We start from the raw sequence: 20,514 nt of genomic DNA, 5'->3' as shown, positions 1-20,514 counted from the left end.
AGTTTTTAATTTTTCGCACCTGATAATTGTGGATAGAATAAGTGATTCTATCCACAATTCAAAATCTTACTATGATTTGAAACTCAAAACCATGTTGAAAAAAAATATTTATAATTTTGTCAAATTTATTATTTGTGGATGAAATTCCGCTTAATTAAGATTTAAAGCATGCAAAATATTATTATTATTTTTTATCCGTAAAAATTAAAAATATATACCAAAAGTTAACATGTTATGCAATCAATTCAACTAGAGCCATCCCTAAAATAATATAATCTAAACATGCCGGATATAATTATGTTAGTACGAGTAGTTGGTTAAATGCGGCACACAATTTCCTTATTGTTGTAGCGTCATCAATATTCAATAATTATGAGCTTCGTGGACTGCAAGCCTTGAGAGTTTTTTTTATTTATGCATCTTAGTTGTATTCGCTACAGCCCAACTTATTATTACTATTGTTGAAAAGATATCATTGAACTCGTGAGACTGAGAAATTAATTACTGTTTGCACCACCAAGGAAGAGTAAGGTAAATTATTTGCCAGTTGGTGTGATCTCATCCATACAAGTGTCAGTTTGGCGTGGCATTATAGTTTTGGGAAGGTTTGGTACAGCTGTATTAGCAATTGTAGAGATAAAATCAGCTTGGAGTCTCAAGAATTGACAATCCACTGCAAAAGAACACTGCTCAACCTGACACTGAATTCCTTTCATCAATTAATGTCCTTTTAAGCAGAGCAAATTGGGGACACGAGAATCACTATCAAGACCTCAATGCATTCACATACCAATTGTGAGTAGAAAGGTCATTTAAACAGCATATATATATATATATATATATATATATGATAACAATCTAATTAGCCACTAATGTTAAATTGTTAATTGTATCTCTAAGGATCCTTTTGGTATTGTAAAAAAAAAAAGTAAATTCAAATTAAAAAAAATTGAATTAAAGTAAAATATAACAATGTAACAGAATGATAGATATTATGCAGAACAAAAGATCCTCATGTTAATTATTACATCATTATTGTTATAAGAGTTTAAGCCGAAACCAAAACTAGTTTCAGTCCGGGGCTAGTGCTGACATTTTGCCAGACCTACTGGGTCTATGGAAACAAGGCCGAATGGGTTAACTGAGTCCAAAAATGTCTGATTATTAAAACTGTCCAAAAATAATGAATTAACCTTCTCCGGTTAAGTTTATTTTAAAATTTTAATTTACGGGGCACGATCAATATATTATTAATCAATTAAAGAAAAAAAAACTATATATATATATATAGATGATATAAACTTATCTTACATTGTTATAAATCATAAATAATAAATTAATTAATATATATAATAAATTTGTTTACTTTGATATATAATAATTATTCTATATATAATAAGTTTAGTTGATAATGTAAAATCTTTTCCACTAACAATGTATAATTATTAAGATAATAATTAAAATTTATCATCAAATGAATTTTAAAGTATTAAAACATCTTTGCACTCTTAATTAATATATACTAATTAACTAAATTTAATTATTAAATATTGTTACAAGTGTGAAAATGATTGTGTATGATCGGATATTCTATAGGCAGTTTTGGTCGCATATACTTACTTGCCCTCCTTAACAATATCAACGTACGCTACGTGATATCATTGCATGCATGCAAAGCTGAAACTCCCTTTCAAGATAATATGCAAATCATCTTTTATATCAAAGTGCCTGGGTCGATACAAAACTGAAATCATCATCCATCATTAATTATTAATTAATTGGAGATAATGTTATGAGACCACATACTATTTAGGATCTAACTTGACAATGCATGTAAGTTGTTATAAATTTTTTAAAATTTATCTTTGATTTTTACAGATAAAAAAATACAACCGTCAATATTATTTGGTTTTGATTGCATGGTATATAATATTTATAATTGTCTTCACGAAATGACATATTTGAGGTTGCACCTGGACACAAAGAAGTAGATGGTGGGCTGAAGTTTCACGTGGAGGGGAATCATGAATATATGTTGCCAAATTTTGATTATTGCACCACGTTTTATAATGTGTTTAGTTAATTTAATTTAGAGGTGATATAAGAAAATTACGGCACCACGTTTCACCATATGTTTTGTCCACTATATATGCCAGACCTTTAGGCTAGCTAGCCATCACAGTTTTTTCCAAAATGCATTTACATACATACTCTTAAAACCTCCTCTTGCCCCTCACATTCTAAATGCTGGACCAACTTTCCACGAGATGCATTTTATGGGAAGGAAATTAAATATTTAGCTAGATATATAGTTGTCAAAAGAGATGAGGCGTTTCTGTGTAGAGAAGGTATTGTTGAATGATTTTCCAGCCTGTTGAGTGTTAACAAAATTTAGTTTTACGATTGTGAATGGGAAAAACCATGAACGCTACTTGTTTATATATAGTCATGTTTAATGTTTGTTTTAGAAAGAGTTATATTTATATAATTTTATGTAATGATGTGATAAGAATTATATATGAATATATAACATCAATGATTGAAGTTAAAAAAAACATCGATGATTTATTATATGTGACAAACATTTTATTGAGATAAAATTTTGATTAAAAACAATATTAAAAATATATAAAATACTACACTTAAAAAATGCATTTAATTAGCATTTTTTAATACCTTATTATTACAAAAAGTACATAAGAATGAGAATTTCTTAATTTATGCCAGTTAACACTTTTGAACTTAATTTGTATTGTGACCCTATCAGAATCCTGTCAAGTTCAGTCAAGTTCCATTACATATCGAGAGTGGATCGAATAATTGACTTGACCCAACTCATTGAGTAGGTTAGTACCTTAATTTGGCAATAGCTTTAATGAGTATTTCTTTTCCTGTTTTTGCCAATGGTAATTTCTCCTTTCATATATTCTTGTAACATCTCCCACGTACACCTTTCAAAATATTCCAAAGAAAGAACATATGCCTTCTAGTTACCATTGTAGGTAGCTAATATGAGATTATTAACCAAAAAGTGGCTAAGAATTAAAATTCATGCTTTCATCATTTAATTTTTTCTTAATATATAGCTTGGGCTTAATTGAGTAAATTGTTAAGAACTCGAGTAAATTTTTCTGCCTAAAACACCTATCCGGTCCATAGATATTTAGTGCATATTACTTCCTAATATGCTATCACATCCATGTTAGCTAGCCAGGAAAATATAACATTGTACCTCCATTGGCTAAGAAAATACACGACCCATCATCTATCAAGCTCAAAAGACTCGGTATGCAACATGCATAGCACAACACGTCTATAATCATGTTCAAAATCACATCAAAATCTCACAAATAATGCAAAATAGATAAATAAAAAAAATTACTTCAAATTAATATATGTCAATCTGTCATGTAAGCAAATACGCACTTAATCTGACTAGTGTGTCAATATGTCTTATAAAGCTAATTCTAACATACTTAGTCTAACTATAAAAACAGAAGAACTGAAGAAGTGTGTAGTCAAGAAAATCTAAAGTAAACCTAGTCAACAGTCCAACCTAGGAGAGGAAAAAAAAAGTAGATTTTATTTTACTTTTACGGTTTTACCAATTGATCCAAGGTGAAAGCAAATCTAACCTCAAACCAAACCAAATCTACCACTGAGTGACCACTACTTCTCCCTCTCTCTCTCTCATCACTTTGCTTCAAAGTGTTTTTCCTATTTTGCAGTGACTTTGATTCACATGAGCAGCTCATAGAGTAACACTCACCTTTGAATTTGAGGGTTTGGATTGGACCCTTTGGTCCTTCCTATCTCCTTCTCTCTCTCTCTTTTTTTTTTCTTTTTCTTTTTCTACCATCTAATGGTAACCCATGAATCATGATGCTCTACATGTAATCTCACAGTAACTTCCCTAAACCCTAATTTCATCTTCGTCGCCATGCCCTACGGATCCCCTCCTTCAGTTCCCGGCGAACGATCCTCGCCGGAACCCAATCCTCCGAACCATGTCTCCGATTTGAAGGAGGAAACCACCGCCGCCGCTCCTCCTCCGCTCACCACCAGGAGCACCCGCCCCTCCCGCGCGTGCACCATGCGCGCCTCCTCTCGCCTCCTTTCCTCGCCGGCGCCGTCGAAGAAGGTGGCGCGTGCGAGGAAGGAGGGTTCGCCGCGGCCACCGTCGCAATGCAGCAAGATCGTGACTCCGCTGGTGGAGCCGCCGTCGCCGTCGCAGTTGCCGCGGTGGAACCTGCGGTCGATGTGGGAGTTCGCTTCCGTGCTGAATTTCTTGCACGTGAGCTGCAAAGTGTAATTTTTTTCTTTGGATTGCGTTTTTTGTGTTTTCTGTAAGTTGAAATGTTGTGCCTTTTTGCAGCTGTTTAGGCCTCTTTTGAATATCTCGTTGGAATTCTCTGCGGAAGAGTTCGAGACAGCTCTTCTTGCTCCCAACGATACTTTGTTTCATATACATATGCCTTTGCTAAAGGTCGGTTCCCCCCCACCCCCCCTCCCTTGAGCTTGTGGTTTGGTGCTTTGTTCATGTTTAGGGCATTTCATCACTATTCCGTGATGTAGGTATTAATCTTTTGCGGATTGAGTTTGTCTAGAGCTTGTTGTTGTGGTGTGGTGTTTACTCTGCACATGTTTAATTAGTATTCTATGATTGTGTTTCTTTCTGTTCTGTGCTGAATTTACTTATTTGGAATGTTTATACTCCAACTTAGATTGCAGAATTTAGTTTTGTAACCTGGTTGAGTTGGATGCCTAACTGTAAAGAAATTTTAGAGTTATGAAGTGGGGTGTTTCTAATTATGGCATGGAAGCATAAATGTAGCTATGTGGTTGGAAGAGAGTAGAGTGACAGACATTTGCATTGGTGTTGTTTAGTCTTAGTGCAAGCATAAATGTAGCTATATGTGTTCAGAATGTTTTTATGACAAAGGTGAGAACTTGTGTAAGTTTTCTAAGTGAATGAGTTGGACCCAGATCATAAACTCAGGGCATTCCCAGCAGTTGGGCTGAATCTTTGTCCAATGGGGTAGTTGACTTCTGTAATACTGGATTTGATGGAAGGAATCCTAAATTTTTTAGTTTTCAAATTACATTAATGGATTGATGACCTTGCAATGAATTTCACAAATATAATAGTCTGAGATGGATATAATTGTTTGTGAGTTGTGACTGATTGCGTGCTTGAGGTTGACTGAGATTTGTGAGTAGAAAGCAGGTACTTGATTGGGAGGTTTTTATTACAATTATGAGAAGCCCTTTATTCAATAGCTAAAAGATTAATATGAATTTGCATTTTTCTTTCTTCTCCATGCATGAGTGTTAAATTGGGGAGTTGTGATAAGCTGATCTAAAGTCCCATTTCCCTGCTGAAGCATGGGATGCAACCATGATGTTTGTTTATTCCATGTAGTTGTCACTTTTAAGAACAAAAATGATAGTGCTTTCTTTATGAAATGGTTACAAGCTCCAAAACAATCTGCATAAATTTTAATATCCATGTGTTGACTTTTGGCCCCTCACTTAATGTTCTGGATGCAAATCAATCTAAAAGTTGCTTTTGCAAGGGGTTATATATACCCTGGATACCAAAAGGAAAGGCCAACTCAGAAGAATTCTCTAAACTTTGGGGGTACAAAAGTCTTTTTCATACCTAATTATTACTGAAAGTTTTCTGACTTGAACTGTAGTTTTCTACAAGATTCAAATACTGTGACTTGTGAGACTAGTATACTCTGAAAAGTTTGATGATTTAACATTTTATTGTGATGTTCCTGTGCTTATAAATGATGTTAAAGGCAGCATACTTAACCAGTCCCTGATCTAATGAGTCACGGACTGAATGAAAACAGTCGTGGTACTTGAACTTATGTTTATAACTATATGAATTATGATTTTAACTTGAGTATTGTAAAAACATCAACCTTGCACTAGTCTCTATTAAATCAAGTGGGGGGAAGTCAAGGCTGTTAATTGTAAGTAATCGCACAGTTTCAAATCTTATAAGAGGTGTTTGAACTTTGAAGTTGTGGATTTAGATGTAATTCTTCTGCAATGATCTTTCTCAAGGTTTATTCCTTTAGAAAATCAGTACTTTCTTCTCCACATGTTTGCAGAGCTTCTACTGGTCTGATATTAACATATATTAAACATTTTAATAGGCAATCCCTCCTATTACACGAATGGCACTCACACGCGATACTTGGATAACCGTATTATGCAGGAAATTGAGAGATTGGTGGCATTGGGTAATAAATTAATTTAATCAGCAAGCTGATATTTTATAATAATGTATATTTTACAATTTCTAGAGCTAATAAGATGATGGAATTCAAATGTAGGTTGCTGATGGGGATCTTCCAATTGTTGCTTCACATGGGTAAGTGTTCATGCAATTTTTGTAACCCTAGAATCTTAATCTTCATATATCTCAAGTCTCAGATTATGCTAATGTGACAGGGCGGAGATTGAAATATATAAATTACTTGATCCAGGGGTCCGTGTTGTTATCTTAAAAGTATTATGTGATATTCGTGTTGAGGTATGTTATGTTTTTTTTAATATTCATCTATCTATATGTTTTCATCTTAAATGGGTGAACTTTGGTATGGTATGATGAGGTCCCTCTATGATATTAGCTTGAATCTTAACGAATGATTATATACAAAGTCCATTCATGTTGTGCACTGAGTTAGATGCTGTTTATGTTCTATGCATGGCATTGTCTCTTTATTTTGCTTATTTTGCCTTGCTCCTTCTATCTTTCACATAAAAGAGTCTGTTATGCTTGCGTATCTAACAATTTGTTATAGTCAGCATCAACATACTGTCATGTCATGTATTACAAGAGTAGTCCTGTTTAGTACAAACCAATTGTTATGAAAGGGAGCACGAATAGTGGAAAATAACTGACAAATGACCATACTTGGTGGGGTCCTTGTAAATTGCTAATTTTCCGTTACTCTGTATCCTTCTTTTTATGCTCTCAACCAATGATATTCATTGTACTGTTTTTACGAAAAATTGTTCATACCAAACAGCATTTTCCATATTACAATCCACACATATGTGTGGCTATGTTCTTTTTTCTTTTTTCTAGGGCCAATGAATTTTGCCTCTTATTAGGCCTCCTTAGAAGTCTTTAAGGGGTCAGGGAAGCCAGAACCCCAAGATCAAAACCCACACTGACTGCACCCACAATTCCCCAAATGTTCTTCTTACTCTGTTTTCCCTTTTTGTATTTTCTGAGTGATGTAATGATCAAATTTAAGTAATGTTTTGCAGCAAGAAGATATCCGAAGTTATATTGACAACTCAATGAAACACGGTGTTCAACTTTCAACATTCCGTAAAGAGCGTATTGGAGGTGATTCAAATGGAATTTCTTATTGGTAATAAACTTTTGTTTTTGTGATGTCATGGTAAAATTTTGAAATGTTATATTACAAATTATTGTACATTTAGGTCTGGTTTTTATTCATTTGAAATTTGACTGGTGCAGGTATGAAGATGACCCCATTATTGGTCATAGGATGTATCGAGAAATAAGGAAAACCGAAGTGGTACAAATGAAGAAAGGGAAACCAAGAGGTTCCCTGGTTCTTTCTAACACATCATACCTGTGGGAAGTAATTGCTACCAATTTTGATGAATTTGAAGATGTTTCTGTAAGTTACTAAAGCTGGTTGATCTACGTTCATCTTAATGAGTTACTTATCACTTAAACACAGAACAATTAACATGTTTGTTGTAATTGTTGGATGGATGGCTTGATTGAAGTTGGGACATTGGTGTTATAGATTTGTGATTTAGATAATGAATCACTTAATAAATTTAAAAGTAAATTACATAATAGTGTTGTTATGTTGGAAAACACAAAACAATTCTACTTTAATTATGATTAGAAAGCCCAATCAATATTCTAAGCAAACTATGTTAAGGTACAAAACATTATTTTTGTTGGAAATCCAAATTATGTTTTATCCCTGAATTGCGAACATGTTAGGTTAACAACTTATTTATCATAATCAAATTATATTTCAAATGAAAACTTGCATGATTGAAGTTACCCAAGCTTCTTATTTCTTACGTATTTTCTTGATTTTGTGTATTTCATTATTTAATCTTACAAAGAAAAAAGAACATTGTGCTGTTAGTAGGTTATCACAATCCACTTTAGGATACACATGCATAAATAAGAAAATGAAAAAAAATATACTGTTAGATATCTGAAAATTCTGCAAGGATTTTCTTTAATATAATAAATTGCTAAACAAATGCTGTTCTTTTTTTTCTTTTTTCTTTTCTGCTTGGTACTTATTGGATTTAGCAGTTCTTACACAAAGGCAGGCAAAATCCTCCTCAATCATGTTGTGGGTGGTTCTCAAAATTCCAAGACATCTTTGTAGCTTTGTTATGTAGGTTTCATAATACCTGATTCAAAATGTTTGAGCTAAACCTTTATTGATCTCACAAGCAAACATTATAACTTGTTTGTAGCTAAACCTTTATTGAATTATAATTATACTCACTGCGGTCAATGTTATTTAGCAGATAAAACTTTATCCAGATGATTGGATTCACCCTTATTTTTCTTTTTCGTTTTCTGTAAGAACAAAAAACAAAGAATCATGTACCCCTTTCCTTGCTCTTATTTTCTTTACATTAAGCTGTGTCACATGTGAATTTAATCAATTCTTTCATCTGCTCACACAGGAGAAGCTTTTCTCAAGTAAAAACAGAACAGAGACTTCTGTGGGGAAAAGGCTGAAGATAGACATGCTTCCTGAAATTGAGAAAGTTCATAAGGTACTCGAGGGTCGAGAAATTTGAGAAGAACTGGTGTTTGCAAAATTAAATTCCCAAATTTCTGTCTATTATTTTAAAAATCTTGATTTGCGATCCTTGAAGCATCTTAATTGCATTTTGAAATGATACCAAATTGATTTGTTTGGCACAGAAAAAGGAGAAGTTGCTGAAAAAGCAACACAGACAAGCTCTTCTGCTTGATAATTACTTGGTTGTTGACGGGCTTGGTCCTGGGCGTTCTCTTCGTGACAGGAAACCTGTTACCTACACTTTTGGTAAGAACTTGAAAGTTTAATGATAACTGGAGCCAATTTTTTCATGGTATTAATGCCTACATTGCAGGTTGATTAGTCTGCACTCCTTTTGTATAAATGTTTGAATATCTAAAAAAGCATCTCATAAATATCTTGATTATATCGTTGAATGTTTTAGAGCATCTTACATGATCCTATATATTGGGGAAGCAATATGGGGAGTTGTTTCCCAATATTTCCTGATTTGTTTTCTTATTTAATTAAGATTAATAATTTTATTGTATTAGTGAGCTTGGGGCTTGTTCTAGTAAATTCTATACTAGTACTTGACCTAATTATTAGGATAAGTGGGACTTTTGAATCAGTATTTTCTTTCACAATTACAACACATATTGATGTAATTGAATAGTATTATATCCTCCTTTTCCTACCTAAATATTATAATTTCAACAAAAAATTGAATTTCTGTGATTGTGCTTGGGCCCCAGGCACCTCCTAGTGCACCTCCTAGTGTTTGAGGCACTTAGGATGGATCCATTTACCCATCATCTCTGTTATGTTTCTTGGGAAATGTCTGGTTACCCAAAGGCCTGGGGTATGCCACTGGCTACTACTATAGCAATACTGCACTGGATCTGGAACTACCTGATTGTAGCTCTGTTTTTGGATCATCCAATGAGTCACCCAATCTCTTAAAATTTGGGTTTTGGACCTAACTCTACATTACAAAACCGGTTTGTAAGGTGAGGGTTGCCCCCCACTTATATACTCTATCTTGGCATTAACTCTAGCTGATGTGGGACTTGGATTTTTTCCAATTACATGCTCAACACTTTTGGACTTGGTGCATGAAAAATATGGTCGGTGGCTCGTTAGTGGATCTAGGATAGGCTTTGTTATCATCTTACAATTTGGGTTTTGGATCTAACTCAACCCTACAGAACTAACTTGTAAGGTGAGTGTTGTTCCCTCCACTTATATTCTCTATCTTGGTACTATCTCGATTTGATAAATAATGTCACATTGGATTTTTCATCTCTGCCAGTCAGCCTGTTTCAACATGGTAATTTTTTTTAATAAAATTCTTGGATTCTTTATTTCATACTTAGTTCTTGGGTAATTTATGAGGGTAGGCCCTTTGGGATGGTAAGATTTTGACCTTGTGGTTTCGCGGTCCTTGGTTTTAGGCATATGGAAACAACTCCCCTCACAAGGGTAAAAGCATATGTAACCTTTCCCATTATCGCAACGGTTGTAGATTTTTCTTTTTCAATCCATGGTGGTTCAAGATCCAAAAAACTAGTTTTGGATGTGTTTTCCCTTGTAGATTTTTCATTGTCACATTTTATGCAAGATGCAACTTCATATGTTGGCATTCTGTTAAAGCTAAAATTGTGTCCATTTTTTTTTATATTGAGCATGATGGTCTGAACCTATGATTTGCATATTATCCAAAACACTCACATCTAACCCACTCCTAGTGGTTTTGTTCAAATTGTTATGCCTGAACTTCCTGGTTTTCTTTTATGTTGGACTCAAATCAACTTACACCCTCAGAAAACTACTATGTGCTTGTTTTACCCTAACCTAACTTTTGAAATTACTGTTATTGCAGATGATTATGATCAGTCAATCAAGGAAGCAATTAAAGTAACCAAGTATGTGCTTATATCCTTTCTCTCTTTGTTGTGTATATGTGTTATGCAATGTGGGGAGGGAGATGAGTTGGTCATATTCGTTCACTTGTTCCATCTACTCAGGGCATATGTATCTGTTTCTTCATTTTCAGGCAGAAACAGTCATCTCCAGAACATATGCCCAGGAGAGAATCGGTAGCAAAAGCGGAAGCTTTGACTAATGGTAAATATGGTCCTCCATATGCTACACTAGATCGGAATTTTGGTATATCATCTCCAGAATCATCTGATTCTGATGATGACAAAGAAGATAATGAAACTGACAACTTGGATCGAAGGTGTGTAGTTTTTGTTTCTTTCAAATATGTTAAGATGCTTTCTTCCAAATATCACTAATAACTTCATTTTAACATTAGCAATCGTCAAAGACGGAGACCTAAACGGTATACAGAAAGAGAGTTTGTTGAGGCAGTATCAGATAATGAGACAGACTTCGACAGTGATGATGATATTGTTGGAGAAGCCGTATATGATGAAGAATATCTCAAGAAACGCAAGCAGAAAAGGATGTCTTCTAGTGGCTCCGAAGGAGATGATGAAGAGTATCAGTGGGATGAATACAATGTTGAAGATGATGAAGAAGAAGATGACGATGACGATGATTCCTTAAGCATAAGTGAGGATAGTGACAAACCCCTCAAGGTCAAACAGTTGCGTGGCCGCACAAGGAGAGAAACCAAACTCAGGTCTGTGGGTGAGATACAATCCGGTCTAAGACGCAGTAAGAGGGCAACTAAAAATCGTATAAATTACCGACAATGTGAGGCATCAGAATCAGAAACAGAGTTGATCAAATCTGAGAAGTCTAATTCATCAGCTGATCACTCAGATCCCAGTGAGAATGGTGAATACATGATGGAAAGTGAAGATTCAGATGGCAGTGATAATGAAGAACAAGAAAAGAAAGTAGATGAGCCTGTTCCATATCCAGCAGTAGAAGAGAATGAACAAAACCAGCCTCCTGAAAAATTAAGCAGTCCTGGTCAGGAGGAAGTTGAGAGCAGCACAGGAAAGAGACGCTTCCTTGATTTGAATGAGCTTGCCCCTAGCACGGGTTTCGATGATGGTCCAAACACAATAATGAAAGATGAAGACAATGATTACTGAAGCTTCCCATTATGGTTGAGAGCAGGGATTGTAGTTTCCTATCAGGGAAGCCAATGGGTATGTATGATAATAGAACTATAAATTTTGTTATAAGCCCCCAGAGGAAGTTACGATCAGGTCTCTTCCTATGGCACAATCTAAGCAGCCCTTGGTGCATGATTTGCAACCAGAAGCAGCGTGATACTCAGTTATGTAGATTAGGTAGTCATTTTTTTAGTATTTTTACATTCAAAGGGTCCCCCAAAAATGAGAAAATTGATCGGCGTTATTTACCCCATCCGATCCGTGTACAATAACTGTAACTTTAAAAAAGATGTATGTGGCTTTCAGACTATCATGCCCCCGTTTCTCTTTTTTTTTTTCTTCTTGAATTTGATACTGATTGCTGATTAGCATTACAGTAGAAAATTTAGATTATTTTTTTCAAATTCTGGTCAATTTCATAAAGAACATAATAATATTAGGTTAATCATAGTGAGAAAATAAAGAGATAAAGAAAGTGGAGGATACCTGTTACCAAAAAATGTAAAGAAAATGTTAAGGGTGTCAAGAAACTTGGAAGCTACGCGAAGATTGCAGAAATGAAGAAAAAGAAAGAAATCAGTTTATTTAAAGGTACGAATACATCTATGCACACCTTGTCTTAGAGTAAGTTAGCACGTTGCTACACTTAGATAGAATAACTCATTTAGAGGCCCTTTGCCTCATGTCAAGGAATCTAATCCATTTTATACTCCTATAAATATAGATAATGTCAATAGTATTTGATTAACTATTACTCGATATCATTACTCTGGTACTCGAGAGTGTCTTGCAGGGATTTATGGTATTCACCACATCCCAATCACATCAAAGTGAAATGTCACCATCGATGTATTTTAAATCTCGATCAACAAAATATTTGCAGAGTTCAGTCAAAATTAACTATACATGAAACATAACATCATCAAAGCATAAATTATGATAGTGGTAATATTATTAACTTTTATACTAATTATGTTAAAAGTTATATTTAAATTAATTTCTAATTTATTAAAAATATAAAAATCATCACAACAACAATATATCAAAATTAAACTCAATGTTTTAAATTGATTATTCTAATGATAAATTTTTATTAGATTCAAATGTTCTTATAGGTCGCTTTCAATTTTAATACACAATCAACAACAACGTGATGCTATATTTTCTTAACAGATTATTGTAAGTACCCAAGTCTAATATAAATTCTTTCTTTTAAATGGCAATGCGTGTGTTGTTTTTACCTAAGATACTATTTTTCTAGGACACTGTTGGAATGGTTATATAAATATTACATGTATTAGAAATTTGTTGGTTAACAATCGCTTTACACACTTCAATTCACGAGGGAATCTAATACTAGATAAAAACAAAATCGAAATGAGAACTGTGAAATGACCATACAAGTTATTTTTAGGATTCTTATACTTGTCTTTTGAATATATTCCTAGATCTTTATTTTTCAGAGTGGGAATATTTTTATATTGTACTCTTTATTTTTGTTTCACCTTATTTGATATAATTTACTTTGAAAATTTGAATTATTAATTATTTTTAATTTTTACATTAAACTTTAATTTTTATAAATTACATTTTCCTTATTTTTCACTTTAAGCATAGAAGAAGAAGAAGAAAAAGGTGCTTTTCCGTTTACAAGCGACACTAATATTCCTTCTTCCACGTTAACTTGAGCTCTCTTCTCTCTGTTTTTCTCTCAATCATGGTTCCTAAGGTTTACATCCGAGCCTAACAGAAACAAAATTCAGCAATAACCCACATAACATAAGGTTCCGTTATGTTCATACAAAACATGATGAAACTAAGTTTTGTTTATACGGCGTGCAACAGAAACATTAATATTATATTTATGTCGCAATTTTGGAGCCACAACAGCAAATTGTTTCAAGGGAAAAAAGAACAATTAGGGAGGGACCTATCCCAATAACAATAAATTTCATCAACTCTCTAATACAAGTTCAAAATTAATTCCAAAAGTAGGAGGATTTAGTTGGGTACCAAAGATTTCAGACGCTAAATTACAATCTGAACCAAAAACCAGAGAGCGTTTTGAAGTAGATAACCCCTCCCTTTTTTAATCATCTCATGGAGTTGACTAACATAGATTCATAATAGTGTACACAAACATTATGTATCATTAACGAGCCAGATCTGGCACTGATTCATTGCTTTGTCACCATGAAGCTCACCATTTTCCTTAATGGACCCATTTTGTTGAAGAAGCTCCTCCTTAATGTGACTACTCCTCTGCTTCATCTCCTCTGCTTTTGCAGCTTCCTCAAGTGCTTCAATCAAGTTTGAGAGACACTTGTGAGGATCATCCAGTGGAGACTTAGGCATAAGGTTTTCAGCAACATCAGCTGGGGTGATCTTAACCTCCCCAATAAGGCTCTCAATGGTGTCAAACAATGGATGAGTCTCAAGCTTCAAGTAGTTATTCGCGAGAACTTTAAAGCCATCAAAGGTGCAATAAGAGAGCTGAATATGCTTGTCCATTCTCCCCCTTCTAATGAGAGCAGGATCAAGCTTCTCCACATAATTGGTTGTGAACACAATCAACCTCTCCCCTCCACAAGCAGACCAAATCCCATCAATGAAATTCAAAAGCCCTGAGAGTGTGACTTTGCTGCAGCCACTACTCCCTCCTTCCTCCTTGGCCTCTTTCCTTCCAATAACATCCTTCTCGGCCTCGTCCTCGTCCCACGAGGACTTATCGCCCTTCTTCTTCCTCTGCCCTGTAAGATCAAGAGAGCAATCAATGTCCTCAATTACAATTATGGACTTACTTGTTGTCTCAATCAGAAGCTTCCTCAGCTCGGTGTTGTCCTTCACTGCTGTCAGCTCCAAGTCATAGACATCATAGGCCAGCAAATTCGCCATAGCCGCGATCATCGTGGACTTTCCGGTCCCTGGAGGGCCGTAGAGAAGGTAACCCCTCTTCCAAGCCTTCCCAATTCTTGCATAGAAATCCTTGCTCTTGCTGAAAGTGACCAAATCCTCAATGATCTCTTTTTTCTTCTCAGGCTCCATGGCCATTGTGTCAAAAGTTGCAGGGTGCTCAAACACAATGTGGCTCCACATCGTTTGCTTGTAACTTGGCCACTTGTAGCCGGGACTATTAGTATACAACTTCCTCTGCCTGTTCCTCAAACGAATCTCCTTCCCTTCCCTCATCACATGCTTCAAATAGGACTCTGTTATTGTGTCCCTATTCTTGCTGTGAAAAGTGAGCTTGTAGAACCTTTTCTCCTGTTCTGGATAATAAGACATTGGGGACCTTGTTGGTGACATAACTTTGTTAGAGACCCACCAAACTTTCACACCATCATAATCATCTGTTACTCTTTCGTATTCATCCATGGTCAAAACCAAGTTGCTGCTATCTTTTCCCATTTCAGCTTTGAGCCTTTTGGCACTCTTTGATGTGTTGGCACTGAGGTATGCCTCCACAGCTGCATAGGCCTCACTTCGCTTCAACCTGTCTCCCATGTACTCATGAAAGGAGATTCTAATGTAGGGGTAGAAGTAACTCATGATCCTGTGTGTGTACTTCTCGAAGAAACGTTGAACACCGTAGGGACAGTACTGCCTCATGATCGTCCACAAGAACATGAAGCTGGCTAAGGTTGACCCCATTGTTGCCCACATCTCACTCATCTTCATGGTGGTATATTTTGATCAACTCTTTTGTGGGGTGAGTGTGTTATCAAAAACCAAGGGAAAAGAAGAAAAAAAAACACTAAAAAAGCAGTGTGAGATAGTGAGTGGGTAGGGATGAGAATTGATATTTGAGAATTGAGAAAGAGGAGAATGGACAGTGTTTATAACCAAAATGAGTCAAATGACACTACCGAAGGCGGTGTGGAGTATTATTAAAATGGGAAAAGGACAAGTGAGATAGAATATTTGGTTCCACTAAGTGTTTTTTGATTTGGTGGGACTATGTGGAAGGTGGTCCAAGAGCCTAAAAATTATTAGCTGATTCACGGTATGTTGTGTCTCATTGGACACTGCAAGGCAAAGAAAAGGCTCCGAAAGACTGGAACTGAGCAAAAGAAAACGTTTGATACACATCAAATTCAATGTGTTATCTAACACTTAAAAAGAGAAAGTAAAAAAAGAGAAAAAAATGATAGGTATAATATGATTTAGATGTAATAGAATGATAGAGATATAAATAAATAAGAAGTGTTAGTAGGACATTTAAAATAAAAGGTAATTTGAATCTTGTACAATTGTGTATAGTTGTTTTAAATATTTGAAGAAATTTTTTTATTATGCATAATAGTATTACTTGACTCAAACAATATTATATCCAATGAAAAATATATATAATCTAAACCAAAAAGTAAAAGATCGTTTATATATCATTACTCACTTAGCAAATACATAACAAAAAAAAATGTGGCCCCCTATCTATGAAAGGGTGTTTTTGCGCATGACTAGTGAAAATTAAACGCTCTATTGAAGTTGCTACTTGCCTGTCAATGGAGATGACGGGCTTCTCAACATACGCATAATGGGGTCCTTCTCATGCTCACTATACTTAAAATTTCCAAGTACTTGTGTGTTGTGTCTCTTTCTCATTGTTTGATGCAGTTTCTTGTCATTTTCCTCAAGTTGTTGAAACATAACACAATTACAAGCATATTTCAAGTTAATAAAGTTACCTCACTAATGTTTTTCCAAATTAGATCCATGTTAGATGTTTGTTTCTTATCCAGTTTTACTATTTTCCACTGCGATTATTATAAAATTACATTCATTGTTTAACCTGGGTCTAAAATGTGTGACGGAGTATTCACTTATTATTATAATGATGCAAAGAACCTTGAGGTCATCAAATTAGTGACTCTGGAGTAATTCTTTTCGTACTTACGTTTCCTCTTTCTCGCCACATATGTACATCCGGTCTGATAAGTTAGGTGGGTCAAATTAGATTTGAAAAAATCTATCATCCAATTCAATTAAAAAATCTCAGATTGGATTGAGTCACATTCTAGTAATTTTGTTGTTTAACTCAATTTAACCCAATCCGATTATGATCCGTAGGATCAATTGGAACATAAAATTTAAAAACTAAAAATTTCACAAAGAAGGATTTTTTAAAAATAATTTTCTTTAAATTATACAATATAATTACATAGAATATATAAATTTATTGCATAAAGAAATCTTTTTATTTTTTACTTTATTATATTCTTATTAATAACATTAATATTTTTAAATTTTTTATTATTATATGATCTGGTCAAAGTTGAACTCCGGATTAATTATCCAATCCAATATAATTAGATTTATATTAAGTTGAATTAGATGTATTTTAAGTATTTTTAAAATTCAAATCATAGTATAATTAGGTTGGGTTATGGATAAATCCACCCATAAATACTCCTAAATAAAATATTAGAAACACTCCTTATTAAAAAGAAAAGAATTTACTAAGAAAATTTAGTTTAGTTAATTAAGTATAATGTGTGAGTATTATAAACTTATTTTTTCTCTCTTCAATCTCTATTAATAAAACAAAAAGAAAAAAAAAATCACAAGTCAGAATCGTATTCTATTTCCCCGGTCGAATAAGTTTTCACTTCAAAAACAAAACGAGTTAATCCACTCAAGTATAGTATGGATTTCTGCCCCTTTTAAAAATATTTTCAGCACAAAAATATAGAGTATCTTTCCTAAAAAAATAACACGTATATGTACTTCTTAAATAATTATTCAAATATGCACGTAATAGTGGAGGGTTTAACTTAAATAGCTTCTATTATGCACATGTTTGAATTGTTGAATAGGCAACACTAACATATATTTCTAAAAGCGGCTCTTGCAGCATTATGGTGTATCTTTTTTAAAAAATTACAAAAACGAATAATTTTTTAAAAAAAATACCAAAATGAGTAAACTAAGCTTTGACAAAAACATGCTTCAAAACACGATTTTACTTTACAGAAAACATTTACAATAAAATCGTATATTTTCATATGATTTCAGTTTTTTTATTATTAAAAGTTGAAATTATGTATTAAGGCATGATTTCAACATGTTTTTGTTTTCTTTAATTATTTTAGAAAAAATAAAATAAAATTGAAATCATATTTCAAGATATAATTTCCGTAGAAAAATTTTGAAATCCTTTTTTTTAATTTTTTAGAAAAAATAAAAAAATAAAAAAGTTGAGATCGTCTTTCAACATACGATTTCAGTAAAAAAAAATTGAAATTGTAGTTTAACATACAATTCTAGTTTCTTAGAGAAAAAGATATTTTAAACGATTAAAAAGTGAAATCATATTTTATGAAATCGTATATCATTTACCCATTTCCGTAATTTTATTAAAAAAAATTATCTATTTTTGTAATTTTTTTTAAAAAATTCCCATGATGATAAAAAAAATTTAGAAAAGGACCTATTTCTGTAATTAACCCTCTAAAAGCATTCCCTTTATTACTTTTGCGGTGAAGAAGCATTGGATTCACAGAGTCGCAAATCCAACGGCAATACAAAGATGCCTTACATTTTAGATTTAGCGGCATATACTGTAATAATAATAATAATAATAATAATAATAATAATACAAAACAAAACAAAACAGGGTGGTAATTAATTAGCCCAGAGAAAATACAAATATTAAAGTTGGATTTAAAGAGAGTAGGATTCTGTTGAATATTATCGACAACATTCCAGGACATCTAATAGTGAATCCAATATAAGCCTTAACTTGTAATTTAAGAAAGAAAATTAGATAATGTAACTCAGTAACGGTAATTTTCTTGAGGGTGAAGAAATCTGCTGCTTTCATTAACTGTGTAGAAAAAATATTTTAAATTAAATGAAAAAAGACTGAAGAGAATATTTATTTGGCGGAAAGAAAAAAAATCAAATTGAACATTAATTGCTGTTCTATGTGTGATATGTCCCTAACAATGTCAATTTTACAGTTCAGCAGAATCTCTTCACACTCCACAGTAATGCCCATGTGATGCCTCATACCTGCCGCCACACTTTCAAGTTTCCAATTCAATTCAGAATCCTGTTTCAAGTTTCTAGCACGTGGAAAATTATATTTGCTCACATACATGTCCCTGCGAGTGAGAAGATCCAAGGAACGTCGTCACCGGAACTACGGGACAACGTTTCCAAAAAGAATATGCGTGAAAGAAGAGAAAATAAGAAAAAGGGTATAATGGATATTTAAGAGGCAGAAAGGAGGCATGGGGGTGTACTTAGATAAACGGGGAAATGTAAATAGCAAGTGCCCAGCTCCTGCCGAATTGTTTTATAGTGGGCTTGTGCTCACGAGGCCCGTATTTCTTAGACTTGGGCCTTAGTACTATTATTTCGACTCTTTTCATCTAAAGTTTTCAACTCACCCTTTTCTGTTGTAAAACCCTAATTGCGGTGTAAAACCCTAGAAGGAGGAGGAGGAAGGATGAGACCCTTGGACGAGAAGGAGACGAGCGCAGTGTTCGAGAAGCTGTTCAAGTTCGTCGGAAACAACCTGAAGAACATCGTGGAGAACCCCTCGCACGAAGGTCCCGATTCGAACCCCGGGCGCTACTGCTTCCGGCTCCACAAGAACAAGATCTTCTACGCCAGCGAGTCCCTCGTGAAGCGCGCCACCAACGTCGCCCGCCCCAACCTGGTCTCCCTCGGCACCTGCATCGGGAAATACACCCACGGCGGCAGCTTCCACCTCACCGTCCAGGCCCTCAACTTGCTCGCCGCCAACGCCAAGCACAAGGTCTGGCTCAAGCCCCAGTCCGAGATGTCCTTCTTGTACGGCAACCATGTCTTGAAGGGCGCTCTCGGGAAACTCTCCGAAAACATCGCTGCCGGTGACGGGGTTGTCGTCTTCTCCATGGCCGACGTGCCGTTGGGTTTCGGTGTCGCCGCCAAGTCCACGCTGGATTGTAGGAAGCTGGATCCCAACGGGATTGTTGTTCTGCACCAGGCCGATGTGGGAGAGTACTTGAGGATGGAAGATGAGCTTTGATGCATTTTCCTAGTCTTGTAATTGGTTTTGATCCATCTTATCAAATTACATTATCTTCTATATTATATTATCTGAGACTTCGTTCTCCTTACATATGTATTACTTCAGCCAATGGATCTGCTTTGTTGATTTGTTGCTCTCGCGTTTTTGTTACCTACTTCTTCATATAAAATATGTATATCAACTTGTTCCTCTCGTGAGTTTATTTGGTTGGTATATGGAATCTTCTTCAACTTCGTTGGCTTACTCCCTAAACGTTGCTGTTTAATTTGAGATGTTTGGAGTATCAATTTTACTCAGTTGGAAGGAGATGAAAGATACAGTTGGAGTATAATCCTATTGTGTTCTTATTCATTTTTTAATATTTTTGTGTTCAAATTTTGGACAGGTGGATGATGCAGTACAAGTTAATGACCTGAATTGTATCGACGAGCAATCTCTTTATTCTGGTGTTTATGATGTTTTTGGTGAACCCAGACATAATTCTTCCTACTTTAGTTTACTAAATTATCTTGAATCAAATGTCTTGATTAAAACAAAAAAAAAAACATTTAACTTGTATCATTGCATGCATAATTGGGCTCTAATTTTTTTTAATGTG

The 20,514-nt window shown here is 34.5% G+C and overlaps 3 protein-coding genes across 3 annotated transcripts; 2 read left to right on the top strand and 1 right to left on the bottom strand.

The window, feature by feature from the left end:
- Positions 1–3,522: 3,522 nt before the first annotated feature.
- On the top strand, positions 3,523–12,209 carry LOC121173822 (DDT domain-containing protein DDR4). Its single transcript, XM_041011130.1, has 12 exons — positions 3,523–4,294; positions 4,376–4,486; positions 6,171–6,257; positions 6,351–6,388; positions 6,469–6,550; positions 7,294–7,400; positions 7,511–7,676; positions 8,725–8,817; positions 8,969–9,092; positions 10,687–10,729; positions 10,861–11,046; positions 11,125–12,209. The coding sequence occupies exons 1-12, from the start codon at positions 3,941–3,943 to the stop codon at positions 11,873–11,875; spliced, it is 2,142 nt and encodes a 713-aa protein (XP_040867064.1). The 5' UTR covers positions 3,523–3,940; the 3' UTR covers positions 11,876–12,209.
- Positions 12,210–13,739: 1,530 nt separating this feature from the next.
- LOC100798981 (AAA-ATPase At3g28580) lies at positions 13,740–16,062 on the bottom strand. The gene has a single exon (XM_006600600.4). It carries the CDS (start codon positions 15,575–15,577, stop codon positions 14,042–14,044), a length of 1,536 nt encoding a protein of 511 aa, XP_006600663.1. The 5' UTR covers positions 15,578–16,062; the 3' UTR covers positions 13,740–14,041.
- Positions 16,063–19,158: 3,096 nt separating this feature from the next.
- LOC100800715 (60S ribosome subunit biogenesis protein NIP7 homolog) lies at positions 19,159–20,486 on the top strand. Its single transcript, XM_014769966.3, has 2 exons — positions 19,159–19,930; positions 20,302–20,486. Exon 1 carries the CDS (start codon positions 19,350–19,352, stop codon positions 19,911–19,913), a length of 564 nt encoding a protein of 187 aa, XP_014625452.1. The 5' UTR covers positions 19,159–19,349; the 3' UTR covers positions 19,914–19,930; positions 20,302–20,486.
- Positions 20,487–20,514: the final 28 nt, after the last annotated feature.

Source organism: Glycine max, chromosome 17 (genome assembly GCF_000004515.6).
Source record: "Glycine max cultivar Williams 82 chromosome 17, Glycine_max_v4.0, whole genome shotgun sequence".
Lineage (NCBI taxonomy): Eukaryota > Viridiplantae > Streptophyta > Magnoliopsida > Fabales > Fabaceae > Glycine > Glycine max.
Note: the sequence above shows the minus strand (reverse complement) of the source record. Positions and strands in the feature narration are given on the sequence as shown.